Genomic DNA, 19,025 nt, shown 5'->3' on the forward strand with positions numbered 1-19,025 from the left:
CAAAAAAAATGGGCGAGGGGGTATAAAAAACACTAAAAGGCGAGGGGTATAAGAAAGACTGGCAGCGTTTAAAAGGCACTACACAATGTAAGCAAGAATTTGTTGTGGTTAAATCTTTACTTTGAAACGTTGAGGAAAACATTCCAATAAACTCTGTTAGATTTTTGTAACTAAATAGGGGCATTAAAAAGTCCTGCAAACTCTAAGTCCCTTCTCCGAGTGCCACTGTCCTTCTTCGGATACCCGGGGACCCTGGGACCAGTGCGGACCTGTCAGGCGCAGGGTAATCACCTCCGCTAGTTACTCGCGCCTCCGGTCCTAGTCCCAGGTCCGGGATTACGCTCCTCATCAATTGCAGACCCGCCCATTGATTCCCCTCACACCCACACTTTGAACCGTCGGTTCACCTTTCAATCAATTCAAATAGCGCAAGAAGCGAGCCAATCGCAAGCCTCATCGAGGGGAAGGGGCGGGCACTTCCCCCGGAAGTGTTTGTTAAAACCCTTCCAATCAGAAGCTTCTTGCGGGATTTTTGAATTTTGCGGAGGTCTGGGTGGCAGGCTTTCCTGCTTCGGAGGCGGCAGTGGTCTTTCAGACCCGGAGGGTTCCTCTGCTTTTAGTTCGATTGAGTTTTACGCCAGAAGCTGCCTCAGGTAGGTGGGTGCTGAGGAGCTGGAGGGAGGGCGCTGTCCTGCTTCATTGTAGAAGGTCTGGAAGGGTGGGGGGACCGCGGCTGTGGACTGGACACAGCTCAGGGGAGTCTCCTCTAGCACCGTATTACACATCCTTCCCGTAGCTGATGACGCAGCCCTCCGAGAGAGTATTTGTTGCCTTGACCTGTGTGGTAGTCAGCGTTTCACCACCAGGGCGTAATTAGCCTCTGGGGCGGGACAGTACTTAGTAGCTGTTGCTAAGCATTGTTGGCCCCGACTTTAAATTCCAGTAGCGCTTCTCAGATCCCGTGACAACCGAAAAAACTCCGGTTGAGAACCTGTAGGCAAGCAAGACCAAGGCATTTCTAGACTTTTAAGCTGAAAGAAACTCCAGTAAGTCAAAGAACAGCGTTTAGGTGTATGTGAAAATCCAGGCTGCCTGACCTGGGATGCCAGCTCCACCACTCTATAGCTGTGCTAACGCGGGCAGTTAATTTACCTCATCTGTATATCGGCGGTAATACGAACTACCTTTTAGGGTTTAGGTGATTATTAAATATGCCTTTAGTGTTCTTTCTCCCACTTTCCCCTTTCTGCTGTGTATTTTAAAATAACTAATACTTGGCAGGGGGTGGCAAATCAAGTAGTAGAGGAGGGTTGGTTTGTTTTTTTTTAATTTTGTTTTTAAGTAATCTCTACACCCGATGTGGGGTTTGAACTCACAACCCCGAGATTAAGAGCTGCGGGCTCCACCGACTGAGCCAGCTAGGCACTCCAAGGAGGATTCATGATGAAAAACGTAATCCTGGGTTGCCTGGCTGGCTCAGTTGGTAGAGCGTGCAACTCTTGATCTCGGGATCAGGAGTTCAAGCCTCACGGTGGATGCAGGGTTTACTTAGAAAAGAAGAAAGAAAAGCACGGTTCTTTACACTTCCCCTGGGCTCTTAAAGAGGAATCTTATTGGCACCTAGGTCAGATGCATTCTCATTTTTACACTCTGATGATTGCTTTAAATCCTTTAACATTTTAATTGGTGCATTTCTTGTGCAGATTTTCCCTTTATCTGGAGTTTTCTAGCACACTCTCTTAGTTAATCTTGTCGAAGAGTGTAGTGTGCTTATAACTGTTTTAACTTCTTAATGCCTCTGGTTTATATACGGTACTGTAGCTTCCTGGGCCTCACTTCATCTGTCAAGCAAGTTCCTATTTAGAACTCCAAAATAGGTTGGTGTGTTTTATCTTTCAACAACCTCCTTCCTTCTCTTCAATGTCACATACTTATTCCATTTTGTATCTTATTTTCAAAGGCTCTGAGGCAGGACAGGAGGTGAACTGAAATCTTAATTTTTTAAATACAAAAATGAAAATGAAAATCCATGGAAGTTTTTCTCTCTTTTCTCTGATAGGATGTCTTCATCACTTTTTGCCAGTCGACACAGAAAGGATTTAAGTATTGACATGATTAGAACTAAAATTGCTCACAGGAAATCACTGTCTCAAAAAGAAAACAGACATAAGGAATATGAACGAAATAGACACTTTGGTTTGAAAGATGTCAACATTCCAACCTTGGAAAGTAGAGTTCTTCTTGAATTAGATGAGACATGTCAAAAGCTTGTTCCAGAAAAGGCCAATGTCAAGCCAAGTAAGTAAAGATCTATTGTAAATTTAAGTGCTTTGAAGAGTGAATAAAATTTCGTTTATATCCCTGACGTTAAAAAAAATGCTGAGCAGAGGAATGGAGTTTTGGAACACCATTCTAGGTAATTTTGTATTTTTTACAACTAAATACTGTCTGTTTAAGGTATAGGCTGTGAAGGCCCCTGGCTGGGCTATAACCATTCATTCACCTATGGAGTATTATAACACTGTATTATCTTTATTGCCTTAGAAGAAACCTAAAGTTCTTACATTTTTTTTTTTAAGTTCTTACTTTTGGAACTTGGCAAGATAACTGTTGACAAGATAAATTGATAAGGGACATTAAAAATAGAACTTAGGTACCTGGGTGGTTCAGTCAGTTATGTCGGACCCTTGATTTTGGCTCAGGTCATGATCTCACGGTTTGTGAGTTTAAACCCCGCAGAGCCTGCTTGGGATTCTCTCTCCGTCTCTCTCTGCCCCTCCCCTACTCACATGCACACACATTCTCTCTCTCTCTCAAAATAAGTAAACTTAAAAAAAGAAGTGATTAAAGAATCCATGAAAGAAGCATACTTTACCAATGGGAAAATTTCTCAAAAGAGCAAAGAATTTGCCCTTGCAGTTTGCTAAAAGGTTTTGGGGTCACTAGGAAGGAAAAAAGAAACAAAGAAGAAAAGAAAAATCTCAGTAAAAGACAAAAATAATAAAAATAGAGTGTGTTAGGAGGCAAGGAGTCACTGGACTCCTGTTCAATTGCATTTATAGAGTAGGCCCCAGAAGCTGGATGGCAGTGAAATAAAGCAGGGATAAATGCTGAAGAAATGCCAGGAAGAGATAAAGTCTTTTGAGAAATTTTATAGAGAAGGAAATGGGATGCTAAGTTGTTTAACTGTTCACTGCTTCAGTTTTAAATTTTCCAGGAGCAGTGTAATATGTGGCACTTCTACTCTACATATTTGGGCTTAATTGATTCTGTAAAAGAGAAGGTCGGCCTAAAATTTTTTTTCTGGATTTATCATCTTTATGATTCCAAAGGAAAGTAAGAGAAAAGAGTTGGACAAAAGTGTTATAGGGTTTTGTTTTTGTTTTTGAGAAGAGCTGATCGAGGAAATGGGCTAGTAGTTGAAGGGGAGAAAGTAAAGAACAACTCTTAAGAGTTGGGAGGAAATGAGAACCAGGTCATAGAATGATAAAGGATGGCTTTTTAAGGAGGAACTAGACATTGTTTGGTCTGAGAAGCAGTGCTGTTATTAAGTCATCTCCTTGCCTCTACTCTTGCCTTCTCACATGCTCCATTCCTTGACCCAAATCTCAAATCAAAGTCTGACCCTGTCAGTATGCCATTAAAATGTCTTTGGTTTCTTTTCCATTTGCAAAGGCCTAGAGGTGGGAGTGAGTGAGTGAGTGTGTTCCAGCGAAAGCAAGTCAGCAAGCATGGCTAGAGAAGGAGTAAGGGGTAGCTCCCATCCCTGTGGAGCCCTCAGGGGACACCATAGGACTTTGGCTTTTACTCTGGGTAAAATGAGAAGCCATTAATGGATTAATGAGTGTTTATGTAAATATGATTTATGTTTCAAAAGCATCACTTCGGCTGCTGTGTCAATAATAGATTGTAGGCTGGAAAGTATGGCCTCAGGAAAACCAAGTAGGAGACCATTGCAATAATTTAGTTGATAGGTGTTGCCTGATCAAAGTAGTAGCATTATACCAATGGTGGTTGCATTCTGAATAGACTTAGAAAGTTGAACCAATAGAATTTCCTAACGGATTGGATGTGGGGTTGATAAAGAAGAGTCAGGATGATTCCTAGGTTTTTGGCTTGAGCACCTGAAATATGGAGTGGCCATTTACTAAACTGTAAAAGATCGAGGGAGGAACAGTTTGGGGGAGGGAGCATGATAAGGTTAAGAGTTCAGTTTGGTACGTGTTCAATTTGAGAAGCTTATTAGACATGTAAGTGGAGATGACGAAAATGTAGTTGTATATAAGATGAGTTCAGGAGAGAAGTCTGAACTGAGGTATAAATTCAGAAATTGTCAACTGATATTCCACGTTGGGAGGCATTAGACTGGATGTGATTATCCAGAGTTTGGGTATGGAAAAGGAGAGAAGAGGGATCAGCACTCCAACATTTAGAGGGTGAGGACACAGGGGGAAACTAGCACAGAACTGGAGAACAATGCAAAGTAAAGCAAGAGAACAATAAGTAGGGCGTAGTGTTCTGGAAACCAAGTGAAAGGAGCATACCAGGAGGAGAGACTATGGCAGTGCTGCTTGTTAGGTCAAACAGTAGTAGAAATGAGAATTTGAACTTTACTGCCATGGAGGTCACTAATCCTGATGGGGGGTTCTGATGAGTGAAAGCCAGATTGGAGTGGGTTCAGAGAATGGTAGCACCATTCAGAACATATTCTTGCCCCAAAAGTTTAATTTGAATCTGATCAAACCTCAGAGGAGTGCCTGGGTGGCTCAATCTTTTAAGTATCTGACTCTTGTGATTTCAGCTCAGGTCATGATTCTATGGTTCATGGGTTCAAGCCCTGCATCAGGCTCAGCACTGATGATGTGGAGCCTGCTTGGGATTCTCTCTCTCCCTCTCTGCCCCTCCTGCACTTTCTCTCAATAAATAAACTTAAAAAATAAAACACCTTATATCTAATTTCCAGTTTATAAAAAAACATGAAGGCTAGAGGAATGCATAAAATACATGAGAAAGCAAACAAATACACAGTGCAGGACATTCTGTAGGACAGCTGACCAGCTTTTTTCAATAAGACAATGGCATAGGAAGTAGGGTACCAATTGTCACATGAATGAATACAGGAGCGACAAAATACTGTTGTTTCTGAAAGGCCCTGGGTTGGTCAGAGCTCTTTCTTTGGCTGGTTGTGTTTGGTCATAAGCAGTTTCTTTGTTTGCTACAGTGTGGTGTGTAAATGTTATCTGTTATGTGTGTCATGACATGAGAAAGGTTGAAATCCTGGCATGGATGTGACCACTGGGTGATCATTGGAGGAAAGAAAGCCAAAGAACTGAGAAGCCAGGCTATTGGAGAGGTCGTCAAGATTTGTGCAGGGATAGTGATGGAGACAATGACAGTGAGCTAGGAGCTAGAGCCTTTGAGGAACGAGAGGAAGCCTGGAGGGCCTGTAGATGCCCAACTGGGGTACTGGATAATATGATCTGATGATATGAAATGTAAAGGTGGGATCTTTTGGTGAGGAGGAGGAGGAAATCACTGGGAAGCAGTGGTGAGGACACTTCCCCTCTTTAGGTCCAGTGATCTCACCAGTGTGAGAGAAAACTGGGGAAGCTGTCTTAGGGAGACAGTCAGGTTTCAGCTCGATCAAGAGATGAAGGGGAGAAAAAAAAGAGAGATGAAGGGAACATTTAGAAAAGAAGTTGAGGATGTAGAGGTTTTGTTGATTAACCATTTTATCATGTGTGCTTTTGCATATTCTGTCCTCTGCCTTATCATTATTATGATTAATTATTATTACTTTGAACAACATTATTGAGGTGTAATTTATATAGCATAAAAAACCTACTCATTTTAAATACATACTCCTATTTTAGTAAATTTGCTAAGCTGTAGAGTTATCTACCTGAATTATTTTTAACCCTTACCCAGTAGACAAATACATGCTCATTCTTCAGAATTTTTTTCAGGTATCCTCTTTTCTGAGGAGGCTTTCCTGATCTCCCCAGGGGGGAGATTTAAACTGATTCTCTATTGGGTGCAGTCTCCTATTTATTTCATGCTAAACCAGACTGAAACTGTTTGTTTCCCCAGGATACTGTGAGTTCTCAAGGGCAGAAATTCTCTGCCTAAGAATGTCTTGCACATAGCCCCTTCTATTTCCCAAAACAGTTAGAGTATGTAGGTGGAAACCTAAGTTGAACTAAAGAAACTGGCAGGTAACCCTAATATTGGGGTCTGAGTTAACCCAAAACATTTAGTATTTCACACAATTTTTGTGGGTCAGGAATTTAGGTGCAGCTTAAGTGGGTGACTCTGGAGGTTGCAGTCAAGATGTCATCTGAGGATGCATCTACATGCTTGACTGAGACTGGAGGATCCACTCCCCAGAAGACTCACCCATATGACTGGCAAGTCGATGCTGGCTCTTGACAGGCGGCCTTGGAACTTTGTCATGTGGACACCTCCATAGGGCTTCTTGAATCTCCTTAAGATTCCACAAGGCCACTGGCTTCCTCCAGAGCAAGTGATCCAAGATGGGCAAGGCAAACTGCAGTGGCTTTAACAACCTCATCTTGGGAGCCACACTCCATCATTTCAGTATGCTTTGTTGGTTATCCCAGTCAGCCCTATGCAGTGTGGGAAGTGATGACACACAGACATTGTTATCAGGAGGGGAGAATCCTTGGGGTTAGCTTGGAGGTTGGCTATCCTACGAGTTCTTTAATTCAGAAGTGAAGTAATAAACACCCAATATATAGCAAGCAGTTAAAAGCAAAGGCAGAAGAAACAGAAATTTTAAAAAGAATAGAGGTTGAAATAACTTGTGGTTAGAGTTCTAAGGAATGAACGGAAGTTACTAACAGCATTTCTTAACAGAAGTTGAAGTTAGAAGTTAGACATTTGCATAACTTTTTATTTGAAATGTTTTATATACTGTGGGTTTCTTTTGCCTAGGGTCAACAAAAACTACTCTAGGTGAGCAACGAAAGCAAATGCTCCAGAAATACAAAGAAGAAAAGCAACTTCAGAAATTGAAAGAGCAGAGAGAGAAAGCTAAACGAGGAATATTTAAAGTGGGTCTTTATAGACCTAGTATGACTTATTTTCTCTTCTCAAACCAGAGTACAGAGCCAAAAAAGGTAAATTTACTATCCTAATTTGATATAGAGGAATAGTTCCTTTTAACTGGAATTTTTCTTTAAGAGCTTAAATAACTAAAATAACCATTTCCCTTTATTCTCTTTATTTATTCATTTAGTTGATAGGAGGTGGGAATGACATAACAGTAACTCAGAAGATGAAAGTCCGGTCTCTTGATGTCGCTATAGGTTTTTGAGATAGAAAAAACAAGTGGGCAGAAGTCAGGTTCCAATGCTAGGCTGAGAAGGACTGGTCTGAGTAGCTGGAGCACTGAAAAGGGGATAAAAGCTCAAGGAGGGTGATCTAAAGAAAACGGTCAATGAGTCATGAAGAATAAAGTTTGAGAAGGAGCAGTGGGGTTTATAAATTAGGTGTCACTGATGATGTGCTCTTTTAAAGATATGTATAAAAGATCTCAAACCGTATACTCATTCCTGATTTAGATAAGAATTAAATAATATGAAGGACTAAGACATTGCCTATTTTTCTGCGCTTCATGCATCACATTGATTTATTTAACTGATCTTTGATTATTTGATTATTATCTTGTATGACCTTCGGATAAAGTGGAAGAGACCAGAGTAAATACAATAGAATTCAAGTTGAAAAGATACTGATAAATATATTCTGAATTTTAGAGGAGAGAGAGATTATTTCTGTTTGGAGGAATGTCAAAGACCTTGGAAGGGGTTAGATTTAAGCTGGCTTTTTGAGATATGTAGGATACCAATCGTTGGTCTAAGCTATAGACAACCATTAAAAATGTTAAAAATATATGTAGGGGAAACAAATATAGGGAAAAAAAGACTAAGCCAAGAAACAGAGTCTTAACTATAGAGAACAAACTGAAGGTTATCAGAGGGGAGGGGGATGGGTGAAATAGGTGATGGGGATTAAGGAGTCACTTGTGATGAACGCTGGGTGGTGTATCAGATTATTGAATCACTATGTTATATCTCTGAAATTAATATAACACTGTATGTTAACTATACTAGAATTAAAATAAAAATATAAAATATATATATATGTAGGCAGAGCAAGAGGAGACCCATCATGGTGCTAAACAATAAGACTCACCAATAGTTTGGGTTTTTTTTTAGTTAGATAGCCATTATTAAATTCTGTTCTCCATGCAATCTAGAGAAAAGCCTAATTTCTTTAGCACTAGATTTTCACTGAGATTTGGAGAAGAAAATGACTTCTCATCTAGGAGAGAAGTCTGATTATGTTTCTTAAGAAATTTTACAGAGTTGACAAATATCTAATCACTTTTTAATCAGTCTTTCTCATGGTAGATTTTTTCCCACGTTTTGTGATTAGGTCTCCATTTTCTTAATGACAGTGGAGAAATGCATAATCATGAGACTTGAAGTCAAACTGTTAAAGCTGTTAGAGTAAGCCTTATAGTATCTTTTCATGAAACAGCAAACAAAAAATCCTAATACACCAGTCTGTTCATTTACCCTTTCTAAATATGTCCAGCTAATAGTATTAATGAGGATTCAAATACCTGGAAAATATGGCTTGAAATTTCTTCTTTCAGCTATTAACTTAAATGTAATTTAAGTCAAGCCAGAAACAACAGGAATTCAAGTTGGCAAGTATCTTCTTGCCATAAATGATTAAAGTTAAAACTTAACCTTAAAACGGGAACTTTATTTCATAAAGAGACATGAAATTAAACTTTTGCCAGTTCACTTTTTAACTTTATTTTCTTTAACTGTTTTAAGGCTGTTTCATCTTCTGTACGGATTACAAGGTCAAAGGCCAAAGACCAAATGGAGCAGACTAAGGTATAGTTGATTGTTAGTAGATAATTGTTACTAAGATGACAAATTGTACTTTTTTTCTCAGAGTAAGTAAACCCATTTTTTATCTATATCATCTTTTTTTAAAGTTTTTTTTTTAATGTTTTCTTATTTATTTTAGAGAGAGAGAGACAGAGTGAGAACAGGGGAGGGGCAGAGAGAGGGAGACACAGAATCCAAAGCAGGCTTCAGGCTCTGAGCCATACAGCACAGAGCCGTAAACAGGGCTCAAACCCACGAACTATGAGATCATGACCTGAGCCAAAGTTGGATGCTCAGCCGACCAAGCCACTCGGGCACCCCTATCTACTATCACCTGTAAGTGTAGTGATTAATTTGCTAGAGTTAATAGTACAAAAATCAATATCATTGCTTTGGTGATATAAAGCTGTCTTGGCTAGATACTAAGGAAATACTTAAAATATCTTTGCCCAACATACCTTATGAAACGTATGCCAAACTTTGTGTCACATTCTTTTTTTATTTGGCTTCAATTTTATGCATTCCACATCATCATAAAATGTAGATAAGGATATAAAGCACATAGGGTGGGTGTTATAAATTTATGGGTCTTCAAAACACCATTATGGATAAAGTTATTAGGAAGATTGCTAAAATGAAGTGAGCAAGGAGGGAAATAATATACCTCTTCATCAGGTGAGGAAGCTGAATTTCATGTATTTAGTAATGATTGAGCCACTACCATGTTTTTCTAGGCTCTAGGGCATAGTAGTGAACAAAATAAAATTTCTTGTTTTCATCGAGCTTACATGTGAGCTAGGCAATTAAAAAATAGGTATATAGTATGTCAGATGGTCATCAGTATTATGGAGAGGATAAAAAGTGAAGGGAGAGGGGCGCCTGGGTGGCTCAGTTGGTTAAGCATCCGACTTCAGCTCAGGTCATGATCTCATGGTTCTTGGGTTCAAGCTCCGCGTCGGGCTCTGTGCTGACAGCTAGCTCAGAACCTGGAGCCTGTTTCAGATTCTGTGTCTCCCTCTCTCTCTGACCCTCCCCTGCTCATGCTGTCTGTCTGTCTGTCTCTCTCTCAGAAATAAAGCATTAAAAAAAAAATTTTTTTTTTTAAGTGAAGGGAAAAAGGGAGTATTGGAGTGGGTGTCAGGTGGAATTTTGATTGGGGCAGTTAAGCAGGGCCTTGCTGACATGGTGGCATTTTGACTGAAGTCTTGTAAGGAATGGAAGAGTGAACTATGGGAAAGAGCTTTTTATCCAGGAGAAGAATTTTCTAGACATAATTCAAAGGTCTTGAAGTGAAAACATGCCTGGCCTATTTAAAGATTCTCAGAAGATTATAGTCAGCTATTTTTCATAGCTTAGGTTATTAGCATTTTCTAAAGTCTAGGATTCTTAAAAAGCCTGTAAAGGAGTCTATATAATGGAAAGCTTTTTCTTCATCTTATTTTATTTGGGGAAGTGATTTTTTTTTTGCCAAATCATTTATAATCGTCAGATTTCAGCTGACAGGGTCATTGAGAGATAAAAAATGTGGCAATTGAGTGCTCGCTTCAGCAGCACATATACTAAAATTGGAACGATACAGAGAAGAAGAGCATGGCCCCTGTGCAAGGATGACATGCACATTCCTGAAGTGTTCCATATTCCTCCCCCCATCCGCGACTGCCTTGTTTTTCTGTTGTGTTCTGGTTCTGTTTCCCCTCTTTTATCTGTTGCTATTTTTGTGATGTCTCCCCCCACCCCCATCTCTGCCTTTTGTTAAGTGGCTCCTGAGGGAGTGGGTCTGCTCAATCCTTCTCACAACATTTTGGAAGAAAGTGAGGGTTGCAGAGATGTGGTGGTGGGGGGGAGGGTTTCTATGATTGGATTAATAAAATGACTTGAAAACCCCTCGGGGGGGAAAAAAGTGGTGATTTGATTCACTATGCAATTAAGTCACGTAGCGACTAATCTTTTAAATAGATGGATAACGGGAGTGATGTTCGAGCAAGTCGACCTGGTCAAAGACAAACTTCTGAAAGAAAAGTGTTGGACAAAGAGAAAAAAGGTAGGAATTTAGCAGTTACTATAAGCTCTGATGTTGCCACAACAGGAATTTAATGATTACAAAAAGCATTTGATTTGATTATTTTTTCCCACAGGTGTACAGCTTGCAACGACCACATCGGTGAGAATGACTCGATCAGCCACTCAAGCAGCAAAGCAGAATGCCAGAGCAGTTTCATCTACAACAAGAAAGCCAGTCACAAGAGCTAATGGTAAGAACTATTCCTTGATGACTAACTGATCTAGAACATTTTGGTCTTCGAGGTTTTTTTGTGTTAAGTTTTAAAAATCATCATGTACTTCTCTGAGTAGGAGACGAGGAAATAGGAGATTCCAGTTCCTCAAGATATCCAGGTAGCATTTGAGTGGGTGCTCAAAGGTGGAAGTACCTGAACTGGTACAAGCAGAGCTTCAAAGTGAAAATTTAATGGCCCAAATAAATTACAGCCCATCCATTGGTGGAATACAGTGTAAACGTCAAAGAACAATGTTGTGAAAGAACATGATCCATCAAGTGGGCAAAGAAAAACAGTCAAATCCTGAACAGTATGATTACAGCCCTAAAATATGTATGTGAATATATGAATATAGGATAAAACTGGAAAAACATACACTGAAGTGTCACTAATGATTGTTACTGACTAATGTAATCTTGGGTTATTTTTAATTTTGTTGTTTTTGTGCTTTTCTTTATTTTCCTAATTTTCTATAATAAATATGTACTTGATATTCAGAGGCAAAAGGTATATTACCTTAACACTTGGTTTTGTTTTGAAAACACATGGCCTTTACTTGGCAGGAAATGTCATCTGTTTTTAATCTCATTTTATAGTATGACTCTTAATCAAAAAAATCCTTTAAGATATACTTTCCTATTGCTGCCTTTTTTCCTTTTAAAATTACCTAATGCTTTTACAGTAGCATTTTCTGTCTATTCAAAATGGTTGTCTTATTTCACATTATTATTTTAGATAATGAAACAGAGAGAAAGGCACCAAATCAAGGACGACCTGTCAAAAATATAGAAACAAAACCTGACAAGGTAGAGTATAAACATCTGTTTATTTCTAGATACTTTGAAAACCTCATTGCTACTTTCATAAAGTTGAAATTAAGCATACACAGCTGCTTCAAGAGAGTTAACCTATATGTGTGTTAGAACATCTTAAACCATAAAGAAGCATGAAGAGGATTTATTGTTGTCTTTCAGATATTACATCCTCAGAGCTTTATAGCTAGAGAAAGGATAATTTGGTTAACGGGAGATAGAGAAATACGATAACATTAGCTGACAGAAATCTTCCCATGGGAATTGGCTAAGAGATAAGATGGGGTGGGGTGAAATGTATTGACTTTGGATTCATTTCATGAGTTTGAATATTGTCTCTGCTTCCAATTAGCTAGATAACCTTGGGCAAGTTATGGATTTGTTTTCCCATCTCTAACATGCAATACTTACTTGGAGTAGTTTTAAGAATTAAATAGCCTAACATTTCTGATAGTGTCTAGCATAGGGGCTAGTATAGTCTTCAAAAAAGATTCACCAATTTGAGGGTCCGATTACTTGGTTTACAAGCCACATTCCAATTCCTTAACCTTAAAAATAAAAGTTTTGCCAAAGTGTAAGAAACCTGGCTAGATTCTTACTAAAAATCAAACCTAAGGGAGCCTGGATGGCTCAGTTGGTTAAGCGTCCGGCTTCAGCTCAGGTCATGATCTCACGGTTGGTGGGTTCAAGCCCCGTGTCAGGCTCTGTGCTGACAGCTAACTCAGAGCTTGGAGCCTGTTTCAGATTCTGTGTCTCCCTCTCTCTCTGACCCTCCCCTGCTCACGCTGTCTCTCTCTCTCTCAGAAATAAATTTAAAAAAATAAATAAATAAAAAATAAACATAAATAAATAAAAATCAAACCTAGATCCTCCCAGGTAGACAGTATAGGGTGAATCTTCACGAGTAAGCAGCTGGACCTCATGTTCTTCCCTTAAGATTGATTTCCTCTTAACTTAATGGAGAACCATGGGGGAGAAGGGGAAAAATGGGGAGAGGGAGGGAGGCAAACCATGAGAGTCTCTTGAATGCTGAGAACAAACTGAGGGCTGATAGGGGTCGGGGGGAGTGGAAGGGGGGTGATAGGCATGAAGGAGGGCACTTGTGGGGATGAGCACTGTGTGTTATATGGAAACCAACTTGACAATAGCTATTTAAAAAAAAAGATTGATTTCCTCTTTAAGGATTATTACTAGGCTTTTACTTTCTGCCATGTTGGCGTCAGGGATAGTATCGCCCTTAAATTCTTGTCCAGGTTGAAATAAGTCCTGGGGATCCATCACATGATGACTATAGTTAATAATACTGTATTGCATATTTGAAAGTTGCTTAGAGTAGATCTTAAAAGTTCTCATCACAAGAAAAAAATTCTGTAAATATGTATGGTGATACATGTTAACTAGACTTACTGTGGTGATCATTTTACAATATATAGAAATATTGAATCATGTTATACACTTGAAGCTAATATAATGTTATGTGTCAATTATATCTCCATTAAAAAAAACAAGTAATTACATTGACTTGAAAAAGAAAATATACTTTACATTTTATATGGTTTATCTTATTGTGTAATGTTAAAAAGTAATTTTGCTCCTATGACAAGGTTATTTATAATCAAGATTATTTACAAAAACCATTTGGTACTTGGCAATAGTAGTCATCTAATAAACATTGGATTTCTGATTTTCAAGCTATTGTAATTATCATCATAATCTAAGTAAAAAGAGATTTGTATTTGTTAGATGAGTAAATTTTTCCATTTTAGTTTTCATATATTTTAATTTATTGTAATACTTAAAAACTATTATTTCTTCCTATAATGAAGATTGGTTCTCCCTCTTAGATCTTAGATCTCCCTCTGGATCTTAGCCTTTGTTTTTTTTCTCTTAAATTATGTACGTGAGACATAGATCTCAACTATCATGTTTTCAGCCTGTAAAAATTGGTCGAATATATCCCCAGAAGAGGAATTCTCACTCTATTCTGTTTACTCACAACTAGGTCATTTCTTTTAAACTTGATAGTGAAGAAAATATTTTGGATTCACAAATCAGTGCAACAAATGGAATGGATCCAGATGGAGTCTTATCAAAAATGGAAAACTTACCTAAGACAAATACTGCAAAAATGAAAGGAAAGAATTCCTTCGCACCTCAGGACTTTATGTTTCAGCCGTTGGATGGTCTGAAGACCTATCAAGTAACACCTATGACTCCCAGAAGTGCCAATGCTTTCTTGACACCCAGTTATACCTGGACCTCTTTAACAACAGAAGTGTAAGAATGTAACGTTAATAATGAATTCCTTGCTAAGATGGTAACAAATGCCTTTCTTAGATTTGGCCTGTGCTTTTTAAAAGTTATTATTTAATTAATTTAATCATAACTCTTGAAAATTTGGTTAAAAAATTCTTCAGTAGGCTACAATAATCTATTTGACAGTTTTGATATTTCCTATGCATTGTTGTTAACCTTATTTTCACAGTACAATTTCTATTTTATTTCTTTTAGTAAGTGACTTTATTATAACACCTAGAATTAAATTTTTAGAAGTTACTGGGGCACCTGGGTGGCTCCATCAGTTAATTGTCCAACTTTGGCTCAGGTCATGATCTTATGGTTTGTGAATTTGAGCCCTGCATCAGGCTCTGTGCTGACAGCTCAGAGCCTGGAGCCTGCTTTTGATTCTGTGTCTCCCTCTCTCTCTGTCCCTCCCATGCTCTCTCACTCTCTGTAGCTCAGACATGGGCTTTTGTTTGTGTTGTTTTGCTGACTATTACTTTAGAAAAACTGATTAACTTGCAAAGTCGAGCGGGGAGAGGGATCAGTTGGGCTCTTTAATTAAATAGAAAAGGCAAGCCAGTTTTGCAGACTGGCTGTTGGCAGATTTACTAGAAACTGCCTGGCATCAGTGAGACAGCTAAGTGTGTGTTCCATTAAGAGATCTTCAAAATCTTTAGATCTCATTACAATTAGTGAAGAGTGACATTCCCACTACATACATGTTTAAATTTTTCTGCTCCAGAATTGACCTATTGTTTTAAAAATAAAAATATGTTGGGGCACCTGGGTGGCTTAGTCGGTTGAGCGTCTGACTTTGACTCAGTCATGAGTTTGTGGTCTGTGAGTTCGAGCCCTAATGGGGCTTGCTGCTATCAGTGCATGCAGGATCCGTTTTGTATTCTCTGTCCCTCTCTCTCTGCCCCTCCCCTGCTTGTGCTCTCTCAAAAATAAATACTTTAAAATAAACATATTTTTATTTTATCCCAGGTTTTTAAAAAGCAATGTAATTTTGAAATACTTCAGTTAGATATATGGAGTTTGTGCTTCATGAAGTATTCTTTTGCTATTGCTTTTAGTGCTAAAACGCAAAAAGCAACAAAAGAAATTCTGGCCCCAAAGTGTAAACATTCTTCTGGGAAGACAGTACATCAAGATTCAAATAAACTGCCATGTCCTTTGGGTTCTCTCACAGTTTGCAATAAAGGTATGGTATTCTAATTAAATTTTTACTTACCTTCCGGACTGTGATTTATCAGATTTGTTTAGAGCCCCACAGGGTCAGAAGAGATGGGAAACCTGAGGAAAGACATCCAGACAGAGAACTGGAATGAGGAATGCAGACTGAGTGAAGGGGGGAAGTGTAAATTTGAAGAGATGAGAGTGTCAAGACCCTTTAGAGGAGATGTGGTAAATGAAATCATTGAAGCAGAAATAAAATGTTAAAGTTCATCAATGAAAAAATTGAAGAATTCTAAAATTTTGTCATTTTGTAGGGGGTGTCATGATAGAAAACTGCTGCTTTGAAATTTACATGTGGTGTTTTCTTTGTAGAACATGCCTTAAATAAAGATGAAACTACTAAAAATTCAAATGGCCTTCCAATAAAAGAAGTCCTGTCACCTGAAATAAATGAAGATCAAGTGTCTCAGCCACAACATGATGTGCCGTATTTCAGGTTTGTCCATTTTGTTCCTGGTGTAAAATGTTTGCATTAATGTCTAGATATTTAAAACCCAAATAAAACTAATTCAATCTTTGTATAATAGATGAATTAGACTCTGATTTTCATTTATCTTTAAAACTTAATTATGCTTTCAGTAGCTAGTTCTTTAATTCATGTGGTTCCCAATTCAAAAGGTAGGAAAAGGTACAAGTGAGAAGCCATTTCTCCACTGTCTCCTAACCTCATGGTTAATCTTCCATGGAGACAAGTGTTACTCATGTTTTATGAAAGCTTTCAGAGAGATAGATAACACATAGTAGACAAACATATATATATTTCACCCTTTTAATATGCACAATAGGTTATTATTCTGCTTTCATTTAATGTTCATTGTGGGAGACATTCCATTTTAATACTTTAGCTTTCTCGTGTTGGTGATGTTTTGTGTGTGTGTGTATAATAACCATATAGTATCCAATTATGTGATGTACCATGATTTACTGAGTAGCAAATTGCTATTGCTCATTTCTTACACTGAGTTCAGTCTATTACTAATACAATAAAGGCTGCAAAGACCAACCTTGTATGCTTTCCCATTCTCTCACATGAAAATACGTAACAACCTCAATTTACATTCCCTTCAGCAAGTTATGGGAGTTCCTATTTTTCTCATACATTTTTCCCCCCACAAAGAAACTGAGTGAACCTTTATTTGACAAAGGAAGGTTAGAGGGAGATGGTAGGAAGTTCTTTGGCCTACTAAGTCACAAAGTGGGATTGTGTTTTTCCAACTGTGAAGAGTGAAAATTAACATCCTGTTTGGGGAACCTCAAACATGTCACTTACAAACCTTGGAAACAAATCAGTGGACTGCAATCAGTGGACTGCATTTGGAGAAAGGCCCCCCACATTCTACATCACACAGGAAATAATCACATGCTTTTCTATTTTTTTTTTCTTAACTTTTTATTGTGGAAAATTTATAACATCTATGAAAGTGCAGGGAATAGTACACTGAGCTCCCTTATATCCATCACTCAGGGTCAATCTTGTTTCATATTTATTCCCATATACTTCTGACTCAAGATGTTTTAAGAAAATCCCAAATAATCATATCACTTCATCCATTAATATTTCTGTAGGTATTTTTCAAAGTTGAAAACTCATGTTAATATTACCATAATATTTATTGTGCTTAACATAATCATAATAATTACTTAATCTTATAAAATATCCAGTCAGTATTCAGTTTCCAAACTATAATCCACATGAAGGCATGCACACATACATGCTTTTATATATGCTGTTTCTCTTGAGAAAATGTAGCAAGAACATTCTCATACCATTTTCAAACAAGATTAACAATTTTTTGAGCTTTCCCAATCAAGTAGATAAGTAGGTAAGATACTATTTTGCTGGAGCTTTAATATTTATTTATTCTATTATATAAAGTACCTTTTTATATGTTTGAAAGCCACTTCAATTATTTTTAGAGCATGAGATTTTAGAATTGTGATGAATTTTAGAGATTTAGCTATCCATTGTATTTTCAGCTGTGAGACCTTGAGACAATGAACAATTTACGCAACTTGATAATTTCAGATCTAAGCCAGGTCTCATTTCTCATAAATTAATTCATCCTCTGCCATGCTATTAGATATAAACAGCTAAATTTTTCTTCTAGGAAATAGAAACTATCCTCAGTTTCTCCTGCTAAGATGCTTTTTATAAAGAAACAGATTGTGTTCACCTTAGGTCAGTTTCTTAACCTTGGCACTATTGACATGTTAGACTAGATAATTCTTGTAGGGACCATCTTCTGCATTCTAGATTGTTTGGTAACATCCTTGGCCAGTAGTGCCCCTCCACTTCAAGACACAGAAATGCCTCTAGACATTGTCACATATGTCCAGGGGGACAAAATTGACTGCTGTTGAGAACCACTGCCTTTGGAGTGGCAAGCAAAGCCTACTAACTATAGAGAACCTGTACGGCTTTATCACTGTAATTCCATACTTACAGTGGTTACTTCTACTTACTCTTGAAAGTTGAGTTGGTCTTTATTCCATGGGCAGTAACAGAGAACTAATAACAGAAGTAAAGAACATCTGATTCTTTCTGTAAAGCCTCTGAAAATTAAGAGTAGAAGAAGTTGGAAATAATAGTGTAGTGGGAAAAGTGGCTCTTAGCAGTAGTCCATTTGCATAAGTTTTAGGTGTAGAAAGATGGACATAGGGTATCAGCTTGTATTTATGGATTTTAATAAAACACAGTTCATAAAATCAGCATCAACTCTGAGAAATTAACATTGTGCCTGTCTTTTATACCTTCCTAATGTTATGTGTGTCCTAATGAAAATACTTAGATTTAGTATGAGAATCATTTGTAAAACAAATCTATGTCATAATTTTAGAAATATTCTTCAGTCAGAAACTGAGAAATTAACTTCGCACTGTCTAGAGTGGGACAGGAAGCTTGAATTGGACATTCCAGATGATGGTGAGGGAACGTTTATATTTTTTTAATGTTTTACTTTTGTTTTTTTAAATATAGTTACATTTATCTGAAAATTAAGATCTAGTGTTGTCTGACCTCATAGTTACATTGTTATTCAAAGCAACAAGAATTTTTTATATCTCAACATATGTTTGCTAACATCTATGCTAAAATGGTACATGGCTTAAAAGATAGAAGTAATTAGAATATTGATTATTCCTGAAAATTAGACATTTGCTTGTTATTAGATATTTTTGATATAACTATGAGTGACATCTGTAATTTGTATTGTTTAATTAAACAAAAATATTTTCTGAATGAAAATGACCTAAATCAATGTAGAACAGATTTTCAGAAAAATACCTTAATTTGACTTATTTGGGGAAGCTGTTTAGAAAAAAATCATTTGTGTTCTGTCAATGTGAAGTCCTTTGTGGATACTGATGTGTTTGAGATTGAATTCTTATTAAATACAAGGAGAGGTAGAATGCTATTTATTGTGCAACAGTATGTATGAGAATGAAAATTGCTGATTTTTAACAGAAATTGAAGCATCCAGTTAATG

General features: G+C 37.7%; 1 protein-coding gene and 1 non-coding gene across 2 annotated transcripts in view; both read left to right on the plus strand.

The window, feature by feature from the left end:
• The first annotated feature begins 238 nt into the window (after nt 1–238).
• Nucleotides 239–19,025, plus strand: part of DLGAP5 (DLG associated protein 5) — a 38,240-nt gene continuing 19,453 nt past the window's right edge. Inside the window, exons 1-11 of the mRNA XM_039240449.1 lie at nt 239–653; nt 2,060–2,298; nt 6,955–7,139; nt 8,871–8,933; nt 10,887–10,971; nt 11,066–11,182; nt 11,942–12,012; nt 14,021–14,295; nt 15,378–15,505; nt 15,853–15,976; nt 18,378–18,463. Coding sequence (XP_039096380.1) covers nt 2,061–2,298; nt 6,955–7,139; nt 8,871–8,933; nt 10,887–10,971; nt 11,066–11,182; nt 11,942–12,012; nt 14,021–14,295; nt 15,378–15,505; nt 15,853–15,976; nt 18,378–18,463 — 1,372 coding nt within the window. The 5' untranslated portion in view covers nt 239–653; nt 2,060. The remainder of the gene's footprint in view (nt 654–2,059; nt 2,299–6,954; nt 7,140–8,870; nt 8,934–10,886; nt 10,972–11,065; nt 11,183–11,941; nt 12,013–14,020; nt 14,296–15,377; nt 15,506–15,852; nt 15,977–18,377; nt 18,464–19,025) is intronic.
• Nucleotides 10,466–10,572, plus strand: LOC120237294. Its single transcript, XR_005529911.1, has one exon. It is a non-coding gene; the product is annotated as a U6 spliceosomal RNA (small nuclear RNA).

The sequence above is a fragment of the Hyaena hyaena genome, unplaced genomic scaffold (genome assembly GCF_003009895.1).
Source record: "Hyaena hyaena isolate Hyena2069 unplaced genomic scaffold, ASM300989v1 scaffold_175, whole genome shotgun sequence".
In the NCBI taxonomy this organism is placed as follows: Eukaryota; Metazoa; Chordata; class Mammalia; order Carnivora; family Hyaenidae; genus Hyaena; species Hyaena hyaena.